General features: G+C 40.0%; 1 protein-coding gene across 1 annotated transcript in view; it reads left to right on the top strand.

The window, feature by feature from the left end:
• The first annotated feature begins 402 nt into the window (after positions 1–402).
• The window catches only part of OLA1 (Obg like ATPase 1), a 105,173-nt gene continuing 83,051 nt past the window's right edge, over positions 403–22,524 (top strand). The window contains exons 1-4 of the mRNA XM_075430133.1: positions 403–496; positions 731–831; positions 2,595–2,738; positions 12,786–12,913. Of these exons, the coding sequence (XP_075286248.1) occupies positions 731–831; positions 2,595–2,738; positions 12,786–12,913 (373 nt within the window). The 5' untranslated portion in view covers positions 403–496. The remainder of the gene's footprint in view (positions 497–730; positions 832–2,594; positions 2,739–12,785; positions 12,914–22,524) is intronic.

Below are 22,524 nucleotides of genomic sequence, written 5' to 3'. Positions count from 1 at the left end.
CATCACACGCTTTGACAGGGCCATTTTAGGTCGGGAGAACGGTTGTTCTCCTGCTGAAGACCGACTCATTTATTTTTGGCAAATTCTTTGAGCAGGACTTAGAGGTAAAAAGGAATTCCTCGTCAGTTCGGATATTTCAAAAGGCTCTCGGGACGACATTGCGGGTACAGCTGAGGTAAGGATTGACGGTCTCGGTGGTTTCTGGAGGTGGTGTTGGCACAGATTTATGACGGAAGGAAAAAACTGACGTAGAGACGGAATGCGGCCTAATGAACGTCTTTTTTCCTGTACAAGTTACATAAATTCCTATTTGCGGGTGGGGGGAGGGCCGCGCCCCGCCCGCCCCGCCCTCCCGGAGCGACCTTTCCACTCGCGACGCTCCCGGCCAATGGGCGGCCGCGACCCCGCCTGTTCCGCCGGCGCCTCCGTGTGCCGCGGCCCGCTCGCGCCTCTTCCTCTCCGGCGGGGGCCGCGCAGCTCGGCGCCGCCGGCCGAGGTGAGGGGAGGGGAGCGCGGCTCGCTCCGCCCGGCCCGGGGAACGGGGTGGGGGGAGCCGGCGGGGCTGGGGAACCGCCGCGCCTCCGGTTTGGCGGCGCCGGGGCGGAGTGTTTTCGCCTCGGCCTTTTCGAGGAGGAGGCCCCGGCTCGGCCGGCGCGGTGAGGCGAGGCGGGGCGGAGGGTTTGCGCGGCGGCGGTCCGCCTTCAGCCTGCGCTCTGCTCTGTGCTTTCAGATGCCCCCGAAGAAGGGAAGCGACGGGGTTAAACCGCACCCGATCATCGGAAGGTTTGGGACGTCCCTGAAGATCGGGATCGTCGGGCTGCCCAACGTTGGGTAGGTGGGGGGGGCGGCGGGGCGGGCCGGGGCTCCCCGCTCTCCCTGGGTGGAGCGACCTGGCAGGGTTTCGGGGCGGGGACGGCTGCCTGGGGGTGCACGTACGAGCCGAGGGATCGGCTCCCTGTGCTGGTGACAGGCGCACAGCTGTGCCTTGAGCCGCTTACGGGGGAGCGATGTGGAGCCCTCGGACTGGTGCGTGCAAATCGGGGCAAGGTATAGGGAAGAATTAAAAGAAAAAAAAGTCTTAGCAGTGGCAGTTTTATAAAATACTACATCTTTCGCATTTCCTGGCACTGTTGTGTATGTGTAATGCACGTTTTTGTGCAAATACATACACACACACGCATGTGCGCACAAATTGCTTCTGTATTTTACTTTTTTGGAGCGGGTGGTGTGCCTGGGAAGGGGTTAATGGTGCCATAAGTGTCATTAGCAGCGAAGAGGACTTCCATTCTCAAAACTTCTTCAGAGTTTGTAGTGAAAAAAGTTGTGCAAGTTACAGTTTGGGAGAGATGATGGAAGAGGAATCGTTCTCCATCATGCTTCTTGTCTGTAGTTGTTATGGCTCCTCAAGGGACCTATACTTAAGGCACTTAAAAAGGATGATGAATTACCTGGAGAAGTTCTGGGTGAAACTGTTGGTATTAATTTGTATCATATTTACTAGAAGAAGTTCTCGGCATTCTCAAACTTTAAATCTTGTAAAAAGTTAGAGGATAAGTCTTTGAGCGTGTCTCGGCACCATAAGTACTGCTTTCTTATTATTTGTCGGGGTCTAGGTAAGTGCACACTAGAAATAATTAGCAGTAACATTGTAGGACATGTGAATAGGGAAAAACAGCAGTTGCATTAGGTTATGATGTAACTTTCAAAGAAAATTGTGGCTGACTTTTGAGGAGTTGGCTGTATGCAAGGCAGCTTTCAGATTTTTTTTTTTTTTCCCCAGTGGCTCAGAAGTTACGTAAAACTGGAAAAAAACCCCCAAACAAGCCAGAATATTTATGGTGGAACATTCAGGGGTTGATTAAGAACTTTCTCTTGATGATCACTCAAGATTTTCTCTCTGTTTGTTTAATAAATGCCAACTAAAAAAATAATCTGCTACTTGGCTTGAGTGAAAATGTTCTTTTTTCATTTTTTTTCATCATTGCAGGTTTTTTTTTTTCCCATTGATATTTAACGAGGTTGAAAAATGTTTGGTAAGGTAGAACTGTACCTTCATATGTACAATAGAATACTTGTAATTGAGGAACTGATGTGTTTTCCTTTCTATGCCCCTTTTGTTCTCATTTGATTGTTGGCTTTTGTTGCTTAGATACTGAAATTGTGCTAATATGTAAATAAATCTGAAGAAACAATACAGTTGTGGAAAGAGCTGGTGAGTCTTGGCAAAAGTAGTTCACTCACAAAAAGTTTCAAGCATCATTATCGGGTTCTCACTTTGTGCTTGAGGAAAATGAGTAGTGGCCAGCAGAGCTGTGCTTTGGTTTTGACTTAAAATGTGTTTGCTAACCGAGATGTGCAATGTAGTCACTTAGGGGAGTTTGCAGGGAAGAGGGGTAAACATCATTGGGTTTCAATAGGACACGGTATGCATATTTGAGAGTGTCTTACGCTAGAATCAGGGTAGTGGTCACTGCTGTTGAAGTAAAGGGAAAGTTCAGTATTGCTTTTGGGTTGGAATAAGATGTGTTTCTGTACAGCCCTTTTAAATGCTTCTAATTTGAACTTCTTTAAAAATGTGTGTATTTTGTTTGTAGGAAATCGACATTTTTTAATGTGTTAACAAAGAGTCAAGCGGCAGCAGAAAATTTTCCTTTCTGTACTATTGATCCAAATGAGAGTCGAGTACCTGTGCCAGACGACAGATTTGACTTCCTGTGCCAGTATCACAAACCTCCAAGGTAACTCAACTTCTTAATCTTTTCCTTCAGTTAAGCAGCTGAGATAGTATTACTGAACCCAGAGTTTTCACAGAAGTTTAATGCAACTAAAATGTCTTCTAATTGAGTTTTTACTGACATCTGTTTTAGAAAGTGAAATTATGCATGTACCTGGATTATACCTCCTCTTCCCTGCCCCCGCCCCCCCCCCCCGCCATGACCTTTGTGGTGTGAGAATGAGAAATCTAGGAGCTGCTAGGCATTGCAGAGCACCATATTTGGTGCTCGGTATTCCTGTCTTTGAAGGTAGTGGCTCCTAGGTGACTTGGAGGAACTTCTGAAGAGATTTGGAAAATGAACAGTAGTGGACATACCGAGCATGTCATGAGGGTGCTCCTTTTTAAAATTTACACACTGTATTTTGTATCGTTCAGAATATTGTATATGCTGTAGGTATATACATGGATTGTTTTGTGGCCGAACAAATACATATCAATGTACCTGTGTGCTCAGTCTTTTGACAGGAAGCTTTATGTGCAACCTTTTTTCCCTTGACTCTTTCTCTTCTTTTTCTAGGCTCTGCTGCTTGTTACCTGGTATATTCAGGGATATTCCTGCCATATGTCTTTTCTAATTTTTTCCTTATTCTAGGAGTGTAATAATTTTGTCACATCAATGTTTTTTGCTGTTGACTGTTTCTGTAATCTGCTCTACATGTTCAGTGTAGGAATTGGATTTTTGCCTTAACAGCAAAACTTAAGGTGCTGTCAGAAAACAAACTGAAATAGACACTTGTGACTTGTTAATTTCAGTTTGCAGTTACTTGCAAAGGTATCTTGAATAAAGTGAGCATATATAAATCGTAGGGTCACAGGGCAAGTTAGCATGAACGTCTGTGCTGTTGTTCAGCACTTGGGCCTCAGTTTGAGTCAGGTCGCACCCATAATTAAAAAAGATTGGTTAGTCACTGATCAAAAATCCATTTGTTAAATTAATTTTCAGGTCCAGACAAGTTGCTTCCATCTGTAATTTCTGTGCACTTCTTAAATACTGAAAAATGCATTAATATGGAGCTGTTTGTTTAGGTGGATTGTTATAACATGTTGTCTTGTTTTTCCTGCTCAAGCGACTATTAAGCATACTTGTTACTGTATGGATCATAGAAAACCCAAACTCTGCTGAATTTGAGATAAAGCTTTATGGCTGTTGATTGTGCAGAGATAATGGTGTGGCTTTTAAGTCTTATTGACAAGTTTGTTCTAACTTGTAGAGTCATTGCTGCTTTGGTCACATCAGTAATCTCTCTCTCTTCTCACTTAGTTATGGCTGGCTGCTAGTACTTGAAGTGACAGATTATTACCTCTCCCCTCATCCTGCTTTTGGCCATCTATCCTTACAAGGGGTGCATGCCTGTTCTCCGACTAGCAAACTCTCTCTCTGGAAAAAAAATCACCCTTAAATATTAATGAAAATAGTAAATTTACTGAATCTATATTCAGCAAATATACTGAATTGGATAATAAGCTGGACATAAATAGTAAATCAGCTGTCATTTGAATGGTCTTTTGACTTTTGAGTAACAAATACTCTCTTAAAAAAAATCAATGGATGTGGGGATTAGCAGGTAGTTATAGCTCCTGAGTTCACTTATGCTGCTTATGTGATTTTAATATTTCACTATAACAGTAATAAAGCAGTGGTAATTGGTGATAATTCAGTAGCACAGTGGACTGAGATAACTCTTTTTGGGCGCTTTGTGCTTCTCTGTCTGAGACTAACTCCGGGAAAGAAGGCTGTGGTCAAGAAGATATGCAACTGAATTGTAATTTAAATTCCTTAATTTCTCTTGTATAGTCTTGATTTTGTTCTTCATCTTTATGTAACACGTTCTGTGTTAATTTTCTACTTGTTTGGATTAGTAGGCGTAATGAATCTGTGCATGCAGAATGTTTTATAAACAGGGAGTTCTTTTTAGACTCTTGTCTAGCCTCAAGATTTTGTCTTTTAAAATCCAAAGCACTGAGGTTTTATTTCCCATATGTAACAGTCATCATGTAACTGCAGTCATTGTTGTGAGGTGGGAAAAGAAAAGGGGGACTTTGTCTTAACTAAGATGATGTATGACAGGCTGAAGGGATCTTGCCTCCATGCCTGCTGTGAGTGAGGGGAGGGAAGAGTGGGACTGGGCTGGGCTGGCAGTCCTTGTCTGTCACACCGGGTTGAGATTGCTGCTGCAGAGGGATGGACTCTATTGTGGAGAATATTGCTAGCATGAGTCTGTGGCCATTCTGCCACTGGAGGAAGAGTCAGGCTCTTCGGGTACTGTTTGTTGCTTGAAGATCCGTTCCTATCTCCAAAAGAAGAAAGCGTCAGCTTGGTGCAACTGGTGTGCAGTTACTTGCTAGCCCATGCTGAGAGCTGACTGGTATTACTTAATTGGAAATGTTAATGATTGTAAATGAAATCATGTAGGCAACAATTTGCAGACTATTACGTGAAGATAAATCTGTACTTCATAGATTAAGGTACGCTGCCAGAACTTAAAACCTGTGCTTTTTTTCTTTCTGCAGCAGTGGATGATGTATATGACTGTTTACAATAAATAAGTTCAGTGATACAGATTGTACACAGAAGGTGGGCTCCAAGAACTTCCAGTAAAAACTGCTATATTGCTGCCAAATGAATTAGATGAGCAAATTTCCTTGAGCTTTAATGTTACCTATTGCTCCCTTCCTGGTGTGAATAATATTGTGGATATTAAATAAAGAAGAGACCTTAATATATTAAACATTATTCTGAATGCTTGTTATTTTAAGGTCTTAGTTTATATTCTGTTACTAACTTAATTTATGTATTTAAACTACAGATTTGTTTGTTTATAATTTTCTGCAGTGTTCAGTGAAAAGTCATATTTGTTATATTGTGCCAACATGCAGCTTTTTCAGAAAGGAAAGACTGTTGGCTTTTTATTTTGTTATCCTCCTACCCCTGTTCCCCAGCACAGGTACTTTCAGGCAAGGTTTGACAAACTAATGATTGAATTAGTTCCAGTTTAGTAATTGGAAAGAGAATATTTTCTTTGGATGAATTCACTTCAGTATGAACTAAAGCCAAAAGGTGTTTCCCCCCTCACCCCAATCCGTGAGTCTTAAGCAGGTAGCAGGAGATAAGATCTGCTAATTCTGAAATGGAAAAGAGAAGTTCTTCATCTCAGCAGGTAGCTCCTGCCTTGAAAATTGGGACTTGGAAACCAGAAACAATTGATCTGTTAACTGCAGTTAGTATTTTAATGGAATGTTTTATGTTTAGAAGTGAGGAGTTTCTTGTACAGGAAAAGAACTGCATATGTAGCATATCTAAAGAAACTTTCGGAACTTAATAAAAGCTTCAGTAAAGCTATTTTGATGCAATTTTTGTTCTACATTTCATGAACATGCTGCTTAATCAACCTTAAGCCAAAAAATATCTTTTAGTGTAAGTACATCAAACTAATGTCATTTGGACAAGTGATTCGTGTAATAACTCACAAATACTTGAAAGCCTCTGAGTATGTGTACCCGCCAGGCTTAGCCTGTACGGTCCTGCCTACTGCCGCAGCTGTAGCGTGCTGTGCCTGACCAGGAGATGTGGCTCGGTGGTGGCATTGGATTCAAGCCTCAAAATGATTTCGAGTGGGGGTGGAGGAAACAGCTATTTGCTCTCTTTTTTTTTTCTTTTGTGTGTGTGTGTCAAGTAACATCCTCACTGCAATTATTTGCATTCTTTCTTTAAGTTGTGTGATTATCTAAAAGAAATACTCAGGTAGAAGCAATGTAAGCCTAAGCTATGTTTTAACTGTAAATAGTTAAAACTGAAGGACTGTGTTGGCTGATAGTAATAAACCTGTGTGAAAAGATTAACAAAAAAAGTGATTTTAAAGGCTTATGTTTCTGCTTCCTCCTGTAGTCAAAATTGAATGAAATTGTAAACAGGGATGAGTAAAATGTAAGTACATTGGTTCATCCTTTCTCAAGTTACCAGTATTCATTTAATTCCTTGTTTGTTTGCACCTGTAAGCGTGTGTGTTGCCTTGCACATATGTGTTCACAAAACACAATGCTTATTGCAACCACAAACTTTTCTACTGGACTTAGACCATTTTTAATCTATCTTGGATGTCCTTTTCAAACTTAAATTTTTAAAGCAATCCTGGTTATCTCACAGGAGGATAATATGTAAAGTGCAACTACCCCTCTTCAGCTCTAGCACTGTCCCACGTACTTCAGGATCTCTGTCGTTTTTGGCAGCAAATTTCTTTGGTTTGTTCTGGTGCGTTGCAGTTTCTTAGAGTTCATGCATTCAGATCTTTAGTACTCGAGCAATGGTTGCTAAACTAGATCTGAGTAACTTCCATTGTTGTCTAGGTCCTGAAAGTCCTGTGTGATATTAAATAAAAGTTCACTTGAACTTACTGTAGGATAGCTTGGATACTTGAGAAAGTTTTGAAGTCAAAATTATGTAATCAGTTGGTGGAAGGTAATACTTAAAAACCAGCACTGGGACTTTTTGAATGACATCATTGCTTGCTCTAGGGACTTGCTCTAGGTTTAAAAAGAGCATTTACGCAAATGAAAACCACCTATAATTCCAGAGTGAAATATGAAGAACCTAGCTGAATGTAACTCTGGCGTATCGGCATCTGTAAGAGAATCCCGTTTTTTACAGGAAACAACTAAAATTGTCAAGTACATCCTGTTGTTACTGTGCTTCTTCCTTTGGTGTTACTGAGTTTGCCTGCTCTTCAGTTAGTTCTGAGCCTGTGTAAATCAACTTGGCTGCGATGCTTGTTCTAGCATCGCAGATGAATAATTTGCCAGCAGTGAGTGAAAGACCTTAAGTAGCGGTGACTTCAGCCATCTTTTTCTGCCTGGTGGGAGAAGGCAAAATTTAATCCGTTGTAATTTGTTGGTGTAATAACTTACTGAATAGTTTGAGAATTCAGGCATCTGATATACGTGGGACAGCGAGTGTGTGTTTTCGTCGACATTGATTTTTTTTTTTTTTTTTTTTTTTACCTTTTCATAATTCATGTAAGTGAAATTTAATTAACAGATTTTTCACTTCTGGTTCATGTGCTATTACATTCAAATCTTGTTTGTCAGTACCATGGGTAAAATGCTAATAATGAAATTGTTCTTGCATAGAAATGGCCAGGGTTCATCTACAGTACCTAGTTCTTCAGAAGCAGATTCCTTTAGTTACCCTGTGAGGTATTTTGCTTATGTTGGTCAAAACTGCTTGCAAGATTTACTGTAGAAGCTGTAACAGGGAGTACAGTCTCCTGGAAGAGAGAGGGACTGTGAACTGTTCTTTTAGGTTTGGAAATGAGCTGAAAATAGCAGTGAGGACAGGCTGAGGGTTGCATGGCTTTCTAAGAACTTGTCACAATATACGTGTTCTCCTATGTTACTACTTTTACTGCAGGTCATTTGTTAACTCTTAACGGATGACTCCTACTTAAGTTATATGAATCTTTGGGAAGGAAGAAGAGTTTCTCTTTTCTAACAGATTTCAAATAACAACTTTTAAAGGCAGAAGAACCTGAGGAGATGAGTAGCACATTTGGCTTTACCGAAGAGAGAAGGGGAGCTGGAGTTTTACCCTAATACTGAAGAATTTGCCCTCTTTGGTGTGTGGGACCTAGGACCACGTAGAGTTTGACTTGAGAGAAATTTCTTGAACTATTCAAGAAATTAATAAAAAATGAGTGTGTTATGAGAGTTATCAACCAGGCTTAGTGGAAAATTGCTGCATTTTTTTAAACTTGTCATGTGGCTTTCCAGGATCTCCTGGCAGATGTGAGATTTCAGTAAACTGTAGTAAATGCTGCAGAGAAATTACTGGGATATTGTTTTCATTGGAGAAGAGAGGTGGAAGCCTAGGAGAATAAAAACGCAGGGAGAGAAACAGCATTTTGGCTGTGATGTTTCATCGAAGTGAAAGCTTCAGGTGTGCGCTGCCTGTGAGGTTTCTGAACTAAGCAGTTACTTGTCGAAACTTGAGAAATGAATGCATGCCTCTTTCCCTCAAATTTTGGAAAAAAAACCAACAAAACCCAACATGCACAACAAATTGCCTATACTGTATATGTGTGCATTTTAAAAGAAAAAAGGTAACTGGTTGCCTTGTGCTGTTCAGTACTACTGTACTGAACAAACAGCTCGGGTAAAGAAACTCCTCTTGCCTGTTGAAGTAGCTAGTTTGGACAGAAGTCTGAAACAGAGTTGGTGAGAAATAGGCCACCTCTCCCCTGGAAAATGCCTAACCCTGTGGATGCAGGAGCCTTCCTGAATAAACACCCAGACCGCTGGACTGCAAAGCTGTGCTTTCTTCCGCCGGGTGAGCCTTGGGCTCTTTGCTGCACAGTAGCTGGTACAGGGAAGGAAGTATGCCAACACAAACCGACTATTGCTGTGTATCTAAGTGAGGTGAAAATCCTTGCTGAAGGATTACAACTATGCTTAAAATGTAGAGCTACTTCTGGATTTGGCAATCTGTTTCATATTATCAGTTCCTGTGACATGCTTTATGGTAGATTGGTGTTGCACTGATTTGTACAAATGATCAGTTGATGCCACCTGTTCCTGATGATCATTTGAGGCTCAGTGACATTATGCTAATGCTGACCAACGAATCTTAAGAAATGGAAATTAATCTGTTTAGAGGAGGGGGAAAAAAGAACAATAATCCAGTGAAGTCTTCTCCATTTAGATGAACTAAAACGTGCTTGAGATATATGGTACTTTCTCCCCATCCTTTGCAGTGTTTTATGTTTATTGAGTTTCATATTGTTTACTTTTTGTCCTTCAGAACATAGGCCAGTGTGACCAGTTTGTGCCTTTTTTGTGCTTTTCCCTGTATTTATCTTTCTATGATGAAATAGAAATTTAGGCTTAGGAAAGGGGCTCCCGAGAAAGGGAATGATTTTGCTTGGAATGTTAGCTTTGTGGGACCCAAGGTGAAGATGAGAAAACAGCCTGGAAACCCGGATGCTCATCTTCAAAGGTCTCTTGCTCCTGTTAGTCGCTTGTGAAATAAATGTGCTGGGGTTTTCTTTCCATTGTCTAGCAAATGAGGTTGATTCTGGTGGTGGAGGGGCCCATCTGCATATGAAGGTATCTGTTTTGCTCTAATGAGGTATCTTTGTAGTGAAAGTGTGAATTCTTCTAATGCCTGTTCAGGAAGCTAATCCTGCCAGAATGCTGAGAGGGGAGCATAGGAGGAGAACGTTTCAAACACCACCTTTGTTATTCCTAAAACGCAGTTTAAAATGACAATGGAGAAGCGCTTTAAAGAGCGGCTTTTTTCTACCTTGCTGTTGACTTAGTTGTGTGTCAAAAAGCAAGGAATTGTAGCAGTTCTGACTGGGAGGTTGCTGCTGTTTCTTCTGAGGTATGTGTTAGCTCTGCAGTTGTGTCGGGCAAAAGGAGTTATTGGGTTAATGCTTTAATAGAGTTACTGGTTTCTGTCTTCAGAATGAGCATTACTCTTGGCAGTGTGTTAAACTTAAGGATTTACTGTTTCTGTTTGAGCTTGTGTACTGGTAGTTAAAAAAAAAGGATAGTTTGCTAAAAAAAACCAGTGGGACAAAAATGTGACACTTTCTAAGTTTATTTACTTCAGAATGTACTTATATTCATCATCTTTCTACTGCATTCGACAGCATTAACTTGCAGGACACAGCATCTGTCTTCCCAAGGATGGGCCCTTCTTTTCATGGGCCTAGGAGAGTTTGAAGCTAAAAGCCAACATATTGTGTACCTGAATTTAAGTAACTCATGCTATGTTGTAAAGATTTTATTGTATATTTTTTCAAACTCGCCCTACTGGGTATTGTGTTCTACTCAGGCTTGTTTCTAAGTGCATCACAAAGGTATTAATGACATGAAACGTGTCATTAAGTTCCTAATTTATGACACCTTACAGGTTTAGTGATACTTTGAACTTCACCTTGGGAAAGAAAAAGATTATGTCTAGATCTCGTATTGTGAAATTAGTTTACTTGAAAAAAAAAAAAAAAATCTTGGAAAGTGTTAGAGGGAAATTGAAAACAAAACCAGAAGATGATCTGCTTTTAGGTCACCACGCTTCCAGAAATATTGATGTTGCATACTAAGATTCTAACGGATCATCCCTTCCCAAATTAGGGAGTTCCTTTCAAGTGAGGCAGCGCATCTGCTAGAATTAAACTATGAGTTGTGTTATTTGGGGTCAAATGGAAGTGGGATAGCACCAAAAAAAAAAAAAGAGTTGGAAACTTTTGTTCTGCCTAAGCCAGTTGCACTGAGCGGAGGGAGTGATCCATAAATTTCCGTGACAACAGCTTTTTCTGTCTGGGCCACAGCTGCCATACCAGGCATCAGGGTAAGAGAAGGGTGGTTTTCTGATGGGAGCACAGTTTACTGCTGTCACAGATTTGAGAGCAGTCATGCTGTCAAATATTTCAATATTTGAAAAGCCAAATACATTTGTCAACAAGCTGTCATGCTAGTAGAAATAAAGCTCAGTTAGGGCTGTGGACAACAAAGACTTCAAAAGTATAACACTGTTCAGAGAAGGTTTCAGTGTAGGCTTGGCTAGGAGGTCACTGGCTAGGTCATCCCTAGCGCTCGGTTCACACCTGTGTGGTTCGTTCCCTCTGTGAGCAGCACTGCCGTGGGAGGTCTGTGGACAGGACATCTTAAGGTACACCACAGAATTTATATCTTGAGGTTTGAATCTTGTGTTGAAGGACACTCGCCATAGAAGAAAGCTTTTCACTGCTTTACCTGTTGGCACTGTATGCTCACGCAGACTTCATAGTGTGAGTCACACCCTTTGTGTTGGGTGTGACTCAACACCACAACACCTCTCATCGTTGTTATTAAAGCTATGGACTTGGGTGTTTTACATTGTACTTACTGTTGGGAAAATAGTGAATTGTTGCATTAATCTTAGCATTGTGCTAATGAAATATAATGGTGATAATTCAAAGTGTGTGACGGAAGTTAAGAAGTGTTCCAGTTACTTGTTTTGAAGCCATCGAGCTGGAGATCTTGACGACTGTGGTGTGTGGTTTCTGGTCTTTTGCAAGTTAAGGAGTTTGCAGCATTTCACCGTGGTTCTTTCTCTGCCACTGTTTGTGATGGTGTTGTCATTTGCATAGACTGTATGAAGGTGCTTTTAGTCCACAACTGATCACAAAGTTTTAGGTTTTCTTTTCCCCTGAATCAGCTGTATTTTAAGATGTAATGTGGTTTAGAATATATCTGAAAAGTTTAATGCCTATTAAGTTATTTGCTCATTTGAAAACAACTTGAGAATCTGCAGAAGATAAAAGGCTTACAGTTTATAAATGGCCATATGCATTTCCCATAGCTCTAAAAGTTTTTTCCATTTTTTGTAAGCTAATTTGAACTTCATGGCTGTCTGTTGTTGCTATATGAAAAATTGTGTAGACACGTCTGCTCACCTGTTGCAGTTAACTATGGTGGAAAACATCACAGCTGTTTACATTATAATACCAGCTTCATCTTAGCTTGTTTTCTGCTTTCTTTCAAATTGTTTGCATAACCCTGATCATGGCTAGTTTTATTCACCACTGTATTAAAAAAATGCCTTTGTCTTCTGAGAAAGTTGCTTAACTTACTGAACTGAACAGTAACCTTAGAGGTGTGCGATAGCAGAGTGCAAAGGCCATTTGTGTGTCTTATCCCTTTGGTCCTGTGAAAACTGCTCATTACAGATGACTGACTATATGCCTCAGTATTCCAGGCCTGGCTGATTATTCGCATAGTTGTCAGTATGATTCCACACTTAGAAACTAATTTACTTGATTTACACGAATAATGACAGAGAATTAAAGAATGGCTGATGTTTTACATGGGGAGGGGGGGAACACTTCACATTAAATAAGGAGGAAAGCTGCTGTCCTGTACAGCTTGTTCCAGAAAAAAGAATTGTCAGATTTTGAGGTTCTGAATTTATTTCTGTGCCAAATGTTTTGGCTAATGTGCTTCAGTAATGAAACTTCTCACTTTTATATTTCAGCAAAATTCCAGCCTTTCTGAACGTGGTGGATATTGCTGGCCTGGTGAAAGGAGCCCACACTGGCCAAGGCTTAGGAAATTCCTTCTTGTCGCATATTAACGCCTGTGATGGGATCTTTCATCTGATGCGTATGTAAACTTGCTTATATGTTCTCTCTGTAACTGGAGGACAGCATTATTATACTCTAATTACAAACCGTGGAACAAATATCCAGTGCAATTTTAACTTTTACCATGCAGTTAAAAGTCATCAGGTTTGGGGATTTTCCAACCAAGAAAATCCCCCTCCCCTGCTATATAACACGCACGTGTTTCTTCATTGACATCGTGCTGAACACTGAAAAAGGAACTGGGTTTTTGGAAGTCTGCAGTAATGGTTTGCTGTTTTGTTTTGCCAGCAGTGCATGGCAGTTGATTTGCTTAATTTTATAAAGGAGGAGGAATGGAATGGAATAGTAAAAGGCTGAAATGGAAGTAGAAAATGAGAATACGGAGTTAGTAGCAGACTCTGGGATTCTGTTCCTCACAGGGCAAGCCTCGCTTCTTTCCTTTTCCTGATTTCTGTGTGACTTTTAATGCTTCTTGAACATACCCCCTGCCCCCCACCTCTGTGAATTCTAAACATTTCTGAGTTAGACCAAGGGCTTTGATTCTCTCTTTCATCACCTATTACTACAATACAGAACTGGCCTTCAGAGTCCTGTTAACAGCGCTTACAAGCTTGGCACTTAAAAGCTTGTTGAAAGCGTATGCTGGTTCGCAGTATGCTTGGAGAGTTGAAAAAGGCTTCTGGTCTGAAAAGATTGAGCTTAATAATGTTTGTGCAGATTTGAGGAAACTGGACTCTCTTGTTGCTGTCTTTTGGTTGGCCATTATTATGAAGAAACAGTAGAGCAAAATAAAAAAATAAACACTTTTTATTTGGTGACTGGAGCACAAATTTTGTTGTAGGCAGGGTGTTTCTAAAAGAAAATCCAAAGGCAGGGAACGTTACTATCTTATAGTACTGGTTTAGATGCTTAGAACTCTTGTTCCCGTGAACTTGTTTTTTGAAGCATATTTATACAGAGCAGCGAACTGATGTGCCTCCACAGTCAGCGTGCTTGTTGAATAGGTAAGTATGCTGCCTCAGTCAAATGCAGTTTGTTTTGTGTCAAGAATACCTAGACACTGATTTGGTGCAGAGTGCTAGTACTGTGTTTTCAATCAAGTGAGACAAACTTTGTGGGGAAAGGTATTATGTTCTTAGGCTTATATTGTTGAAAAGCAGGACATGCTTTTGGGAACATTGGCCTTTTTTAAGGTCTTCTAGTACCTGGCAGCCATCTATAGCTGTTTGTGCGTGTATGGAGCATTACTTCTCCTCTGAAAACTTGGCCTTGTTTATAATTTATATCTATTATGGCTACTTTCTGTTAGTTTGATGCATACGTTCAGTAGAATGGAACTGTGGACTATGGATTGTAGCTAAGCAGTTAATAGTATTTAAAATGAAGATGTTTTGAGAAGACGAGGCCAGATTCTTATTGGGTAGAGTGAAGTAAGTCTTTTAAACTTGTGCATCATTTTAGGAACTAGTTTGGTATATTTTAAATATTTGTAACTATCCAAGAACCATTGCTACAGTATCCCTAGAGAAAAGAGAGGATCAGTTTCCCCAAGTTGGTTGCTATCCTGGGGTTGTAATTACTGCTTTTGGTGTCAATTGAGAACAAGTGATAAACTCTTCATGCTTGCTCTATTTGATACTTGTATCATAAATGCTAGTTAAGGAACAGATTGATATAATAGCCAGTGGAGAAGATGCTTTTTAATCTAAGTGTTGACTAATCCTAAGAATTTGTTTCGGGTGTCTATTATAAGGATTAACACCATTTGTATTTTTCTTTGGGAACTGAAAGAGGAATGAGACTATCGTTGTGGGTTTTTAAACCATTTGGATGCTTCCTTTGTATTAACATCTAGTTCTTCTAATATAGTCTTGCATTTACTTGTTATGTGTTTCAGTTTCTTTCAAGGGTTCTGAAATCTAATGGTTGTGAAATGATTGTTGATGTTTTTCTTCTTTGAGAGCAAAAAAGATAATAGAATCACTTTTTCAATAGCACTTTTTCATTTTTTTTCTTTTTAAAGTCTCTGCCCTGCCTCTTATGCTGCTCTTGCTAGAGGTTTTAGCTAGGACGCAAGCTAGTGATGAACTGGAGTAGAAACTCCACGTGTTGATTGCCCAATAAACACAAAGATCTTTCAATTTATTACTTAGGGATAATAATAATAATAAAAAGCTAATGCAAAATTTTGTGGTTGAGAGATGTAAAACTACTTTTTTTTTCTCCCCTGTAAAGTGCATATTAGTTCTACTTTCCTTTCCCCATGGTGCTGTAAAAATGAAGATTTGGCACTAAAAGCTAGTAATAGCCCTCTCGTAAATTTAAAAAAAAAAAAAAAAGAAAATCTATTGGTTATACAGCACAAACTCTAGTTAAAAACCTATAACTCACTGAAGTTTTCAACATACAGTGCCAACTTATATTATAAAAATGTATAAACCTTTTTCATATGCTGTAATGTTTTTATACCCACCCTCCTGTCAATTTTCTATCTAAAAATCCATTTTTATGAGTCTGTGGCATACCTGGAGTTTGCGTGGTTTCTGTCAGATTATAGAAACTACCTAAACTGTTTGTTTTTTGAAAATCCTTAAACTTTCCAGATCCTGAGAGGATGAGGTTTCTTTGTTGCCCTTTACCAGAGCCTGGTCCTAGCTCTTAATAGACTGTGTCTTTAGGAGCCAGTGCCCTGAGACTGGCTATCAGTTTTCAGACTGGCGGGTAGGCACCGCATCACTGCGGTTGCATAGGAGCTGACAAATGGAACTCCGATAGGTTGCTCCGATCAAAGGGGAATAGGCAGAGGACTGGAAGGTGAGGCTTTGTATGCCAGCAAGCTGGAAAGGAGGTGTTGCTGAAGATGAAGAGGAGAATGAGAAAATCTTCTTGAAGAGATGCGCTAGGAAGTGATCTGGGGACTGTGCTTTTTCAAAGCGTGAAAAATTTAGCATTTGTTATCACAAAGATTTTGAGTTGGTCTGGAACCAATTTTCACCTTTGGATTCTGAAACCGTTGCTCCCTGTCTTTATGCTGTTGTGCTATGTGCTGCTGCTGCCCGTGTTAAGGGCTGGCACGTGAAGCAGAGCCCAGCGGAGAATGGCTCTTCTCCTACTTCTGGATGCCAGGCAGAAGGTCAGAAGCAGGTCATTGTGGGGTTTGTACTGTGGGCTTCAGGGTCTCCGTGCCCGAGTATATTAAAGAAAGGCTTGCTAGGCTTTGACTTAGCTCGGTTCAGTTGGTCTTTTTGCAAGAAGCAGAGAGAATTAACTCACTCAAGTTGAATTAATTAAGGTAATGATAAGCAAGGAAGTGGCTAGCTAGGAATGGAGAGCTTTTGTTGAGTATGATGAGCCAAACTTCGTGAATCTCACTGAAAGAATTGCTAGGCTAAAGGATTTGGTCCAGTTTTCATTAGTCACTGAGACTATGTTGATCTGCGGGGTTTTTTTGGGGACAAAAGTTTTGTTTATGGGTTTTTTAGCTGCCATAAGATACTTTGCTGTTGTTACCTCTTTGTGTTATGAGGTGGTTTTTGAAGAAGGTCGTTGCCTATCAGTTTGTCCACCACAGGGGACACAGGTGAGCTGCAGCTGTAGTACTCTCAAAGTGATTATAATTACATTTCTGTTGGAACTGTGGAAGTTCTGTGCGTGGTGTTTACGTAGACTGTTTCTTGCATGGCATAAAGCTGAGGAGAAACAAGATTTATTTCTGTCTGGCTAATTTTCTGCTTTCCTTACTTCATTTAATAAAAGGAAAGTACCCTCACCTTGAAATGGTTATGGATTTTCAGCCTTCAAATTTCCATATCCTAGATACGCTGTTACTTTCCTGGGAGAGACAGCGTTCATGAAATCAGTGAAAACATGGTTTTATGTCTAAGGTATATTTTAATATATCTAAAGAAACAGCAACGTGTGCAAGAACAGCACATGGTAGGGTAACAGGACAAGTGAAAGGAGAGGTAAGTTTTTGTTGAGCACCAGTGTATTTTTGTACATAATTAGTAACAGTGTGAAGTAGATTCTCTCAGCTCAGCAATCAAGGTGAATAAGGTCTCCTACACAGACTAGAGCAATACATTCTTGGGTTTTGATACTCCCTACAGATTTTTTTTCTTTTAAAATACACAAACTGACAATGAATTACTAATATTTAAAGTAAACCATTTGATCTTAATACACTTTAAAAAAAAATTATTTCAGAGCTTATCCCAGTTTCTTAGGGGTGGGAGTATATTTTATTTCTGGCTGAATCTCATTATGAAAACCTCAAACATACATACTTGGTTTCTTTTTGGCTGAGTGCATGGGGAATTTACTTTTTAAAAGTGTTTTCTGTTCTGGATAGCAGTGTCTACAGCATTAGTACCATAGTAACCTGGCACATGCTTTAAAGTAGTTAGAGCTTTGTTCGTCTGCCGCGTTTCACTGTTTAATTTGAAACACTTCTGACAGTTCTATTTTCCATGTTTCAGGTGCATTACAGTTTTAACAGAGGCAGCGATGTTTTTGTGGTGGCAGAAGGCATACTGTTTGAAGATTGTAACAGTGTTTCTTCCCAAGTTGCATGGCTTTAACCACCTTTCAACTTTTGTGGCAGATCAGTCACAAGTACTTGTAGAAAATTGCTTTCTTTGTGTGGTGGACTAAAAATGGAAACCCTGTTACAAGTGTAAATTTACAAATTACTCTTAAATAATGCTTCAGCAAAGAAAATGGTAGATGTCAGTATTTAGTCCCTGCTACAGCTCTGTCAAGTTTTTGAATGCATTGGATGTTAAACAGCCAGAGATCTTAATGTTTTTGAGTTTCTCTTCCCACTGATATCCCGCAGTCCTAGTTTTCTAGAAAATACGTTCCACATTTTTCTCTTATTTTTAGTTGCTTTAATGAAATCCACTCTTTCTCTTCAAAGTTACAGAGACTGGAAGGAAATTTGCCTGTAAAACTACTTTGCTATCAAATGCTCCTTTTTAATAAACAAAAAAACCTTGGGGTTCGATGCACAGTGTTTGAAGTAGGGCAGGTAACACTGACTTTTGTGGAAGAACCTGAGGGCTTGCATGCATGCCGTGGGCTGGTGTGCCCGTCCTGCAGAGGAGCGAGCGAGCTGTCTGCGGTGACGCAGTGCTGGGGGAGCGTGGATCGGGAGCAGTGGGGTGGTGGGGGGCTCCTGCTCTGCTCTGCTGCTGGGAGGGCTCTGGCTCTGCAGCTGAGGAGCTGTAGTGGCCTTTTAGGGGCAGGATGGGGAGTTTGGTAACTGATAATCCGTGAAACGTCTTTCTTTGTGATGAGAGTGAAAGAACCATGAAGCTAGGTAAACATTCCCTGCCGTCTTACGGAAATGACTGGTGTGACCAATGTATATTGGTTCTGAAAAAGCTTTAGTTGGTTTTACTCCAGTTTTATGTGTGTTCTAACTGAAAGTGTTCAGTACATCCCCTGGTTCTGCCTTCTTCAGGGTTTAGGTAACTTCTAAACCAATTGGCCACTGTTTAAAACTTGTTTAGATCTGAATCACGTGAGCTGATTGTAGTTTATTCTTGTTTGAAATAAGCACTAATTAAAACTGAGTTTGACAGTATTGTTAGTGATTTTTTTTTTCTCAGCATTTGAAATGAAGTTGAATTGGCTTTATTTTTTATCATCGTGAGGGTAATTGGGAACTCGCAGTAATACTGCCAGTGTTTTGATTTGCCTGTAAAAATTGAAGTGATGATAACAAAGTTATTTAAATGAAAAAGATGCATCCTCTGTTCTGATTTCGTTTTGGCTTTCTGTAAAAATGTGTGTGTACTCTATATAAAGATGCTCTTCATTCTATAGCTTTTATATACTGGAGGCAAGATGCATTTTTTTTCCCCATGTTCTCTTAAGAAGAGATCATACCTGCTGATTGCCGCTCCTGGAAGCAGACTGCTACAGAGGGGAGGCCTATGATGATATCTCTTAGCCACACTCCACTGCACTAGCATTTCAGTGAACAAAGTATGGGTCGCATCTCATCCCTTCAGCATGTGTATTCTGTGCACTGGGAATCATAGCGGCTCTGTTTATGCAGCTGTAGCTCAGCTGTGTCACTTCTGATATCTGAAGCTGTTTTTTCATCTTTATAATGTGTCAGAGTTCACCATGAAATGATATAAAGGTAGCCGTCTTACAAAATTTTATTGTCTTCAACATATTTTGGTTCAATTTTTTGAGGATGCTTTGGTTTTGTTTTATATTACTAACCATAATTGCCACCTGTTAAAAAAGAAAAAAGGTAGGATTCCTCATTTGCAGTTACAAACCTTTCACTGCTAAGCCAGCAAAGTTTAAAACTAGTTTGCGCATATTAAACTTGTTAGTGTCACACAATCAAGATGTATTTCTGTACGATACTGAGTGGATAATAGATCTTAAGATTTCTTTCTTCCTTCTTATTTGTTGTGAGTAACTCAATTAATGTTTAATAAAATATTTGGAGTAGCTCACAGTTCAGCTAAACCTTCAGTTACCTTTCAGTGACTTCTCCGTATTAAAACAAAAAATTGAGAAAGCTTTCAAATTAAACTGTCAGTTTTGGCTGTGTGAAACATTTTATTGTATTCACTAATGGTTGGAGTTTTTTTTTGTAAAATATTGTAAAGTGTTTTGATTCTGGGTAAGGCTTTGCACAGGAATTTTTTTTGACCACAGAGTTGTGAAAATGACATTCCTCTACCCTTTTTAGCAAAACAATCTACAAAACGGAAATAATTTTTATTAGCAAGACTATTTTTGTATTTGTGTTGCATTTATATTGCAATTGAGAATATCAGGTCACAAAAAAAACCACCCCAGGGGTAATTAATCTTAGGCCATGTGTTATCTGTCTTTGAATTTTACCTCTCAGCATTTGGATACTAAGCCCACCACCTTGGAAGGGAAGGGAGGCTAATAAAGATATTGTGAGATGCGTACAAATTTGCTTATCATTAGTTTTTCCTCATATAAAAAGAAAATGCTTTGGTTGCAGGAGAGGAGGATTTTTTAGAGGCTGCTTAGCTTTATTTTACTTCAGACCTTTTGTTCGTGTAGATGATATGAGCAGACACAGCGGCGTGCTAGATTTCTCCTTTCCTCCCTACAGCAGTTTTGTACCTGTGAGCAGGAGGAGAATGCCCATGCAGCGACCACGAGGAATTCTGTATGTATACAAGTCTTCCTTCCCCTGTCAAATAACGTGAAGCTGCCAAAAGGAAGCATATTTGAATAAAGAAAGCTTTTTTTATTCTTCTTGTTTTGGGCACAGAAGTCAGTTCGAGGCAAAAAAACCCCAACAACACAAAATGCCCAATAAAAAAGGCATTGGAAGAGGCAGTGAGTGATGAAAGACTGATTGTCAAGAAGTACTGACTTGACAGAAGATTTGTTGCAGGGAAACACATGCAGTCATCATTAATGTCACGTACTAGCCTTAAGCCAGCTTGCAGAGCTAGTGCTGTCTAGTGCTGTTGGGTTTTTCTCTCCGGATCCAAGGATGGAAGCACAGCAGTCTTTTTGCTGAGAAAAAGTGTTGGTAAAGAGAAGAAGTGTTCATGCAGACATCTGCTCAAAGAAGCTTCTTGAGAAATAACCATGTAGGACGTGAGTAAGCATTTGTGCAGCATCCAGCACTGGAGGCGGTGGATGTAATTGGAATTGGGAGTAGATGAAGGGCAAGACCAGGCATCCCACTGTGTGGTACAATGGCTGTTACCTTTCTCATATGCCTACTCTTCAGTACAGTGATATGGGAAGAGGCTCTAGGATGAAAGCTGCTGCTGCAGAGCAGTTGTGTGTTGATGTAGTCGATAGAAGCATCTGAAGAGCAGAAAAGAACCGTGTGTGTGTTTTGGATAGTAGTATGTTGTTGACCAAAAAGTTGGTAGTGGAATTAAAGGACCAGAATGGGATTCTTGTGAACCTTCCGACATGCAGCTTCAACTGGTGCTACCACTAAACCTAAACCTGCAAGAGGGAGACATTTTCTACATCCTCATGCTGTTCAACAGATCAGTGCCAGCGCAGGATCAACTGGCTTAGCTTGGCCAGCTGTGGAAGACTTTGAACTAATCAAATTTTTCACTTAGGTGAATAAGATTAATACAGGGGGGAGAATAACCTTCTAAACTAAACTATTGAAGAAGAATTTTGCAAGACCTGTCATTGTTCTTACTTGAGCATAATATTGGTGTCTCTGAGATCTAGGAAGTCACATTGTAAAATCACCCTCATCTCCTGTTTTATTGCTGCCGTTTCTTTCCTTTTGGTGTGCATATATGAACAAAACTTATGGGTTTGTACCTCAAAACTGTTTGTGGCTTTGTCTCCCACAGAAGAGTGAATTTGTTTTCCTGGGCACATGGGTGCAGATTGTGGAAAAGGTACTGGAAAATTGTCAGCACTCTAGTGAGTTAGCCTTTGTCTTTATTGAACAGTAAATTACATCGCCAGGCTGAGTGAAAGTGATACCTGAGCTTTAATCCATATTCCTCTAAGGCCAGGTAACTACAGTTTAAAGCACGAATAAACTCAGATAAGGGTTTAAATAGGCTTTATTGTTAAATTTGTCACAAGTAATTGTTATTCTGAGAGCTGAATAAGCCTCTGCAGATATATGGGTATGAGGAGCAAAAAATTTATACGTTGCAGAGTGGTATCGTTTTAATCCCTGATAATTCAATAAATGTGTCTCAAGGATATACTTTACTTCAGAAGTAGTAAGACGAGAGGAATGTTCAAACGTTTTTGTTACTAATCAAAATCTCCAAAGTTTATTTTACATTGAGGTTGCCTCTTGATGTCACCAGTTGAATTTTGATTGTGCAGTACCGAAGAGGTTTCTTTTCAGTCTCAAATATTGTAAAGTCAGTAATTTTAGTTAATTACTTATGCACATTGAGAAGGATAAGTATTGTTCTTGCATTCTTCTGCAGCCTTTATTGTAGTTTGATTTTGCCTGAATTGTAGGTCTCATGCTAATTGAAATTACAGTGGATTTTGGAGCCCACTTTGTCATTCATCTTTAGCCTAATATCCTGTGCCTCTGTATGTCCAATTTCTCTTTCTTATCAGAACAGATGAAAACATAAAAATGTCTTGTCTAAAGGCCACCACCCTTCCTAGAGTAGCAGCATCTAATGCTGTTCTATTTATAGATGGAACTTGTTAAGTTTCCTCAGCGGGTACTTAAAGCTATGACCTCGCAGGCCAGAAACAGGAGAGCTGCCTACTGAGCTACAAGGGCAATCTCTCAATTCTAAAGAATACATAGAAAATTTCTAATATACTGTACTGTGAGTCATAAAGTACTTGACCAGTAACCCCCCCCCCTCCCCTGAGGACAGAGACCAGGCAGGTTATCTTCATTGAGTCATTGCTATTATTTGACCTACAACTATTATAGTTCTGTGTGTCATATGGCAGTGTGTAATTGCTATTTAGGCAATACAGATGAGACTGAAGATTTTCGCTGTAATACTTTAAAAAAATTATCAATGTGTGGTGGTGTTAGAGGGAGTTCAGGTGACTATTTCTGAAACATGTTTACCTGTTTGAGTGGGTGTCTTTACTGATGGTGTAGTGTATCCTGGCTTTAAGACAGTGATAGTTTAATACTTT

The sequence above is a fragment of the Opisthocomus hoazin genome, chromosome 9, assembly GCF_030867145.1.
Source record: "Opisthocomus hoazin isolate bOpiHoa1 chromosome 9, bOpiHoa1.hap1, whole genome shotgun sequence".
NCBI lineage: Eukaryota > Metazoa > Chordata > Aves > Opisthocomiformes > Opisthocomidae > Opisthocomus > Opisthocomus hoazin.
Note: the sequence above shows the minus strand (reverse complement) of the source record. Positions and strands in the feature narration are given on the sequence as shown.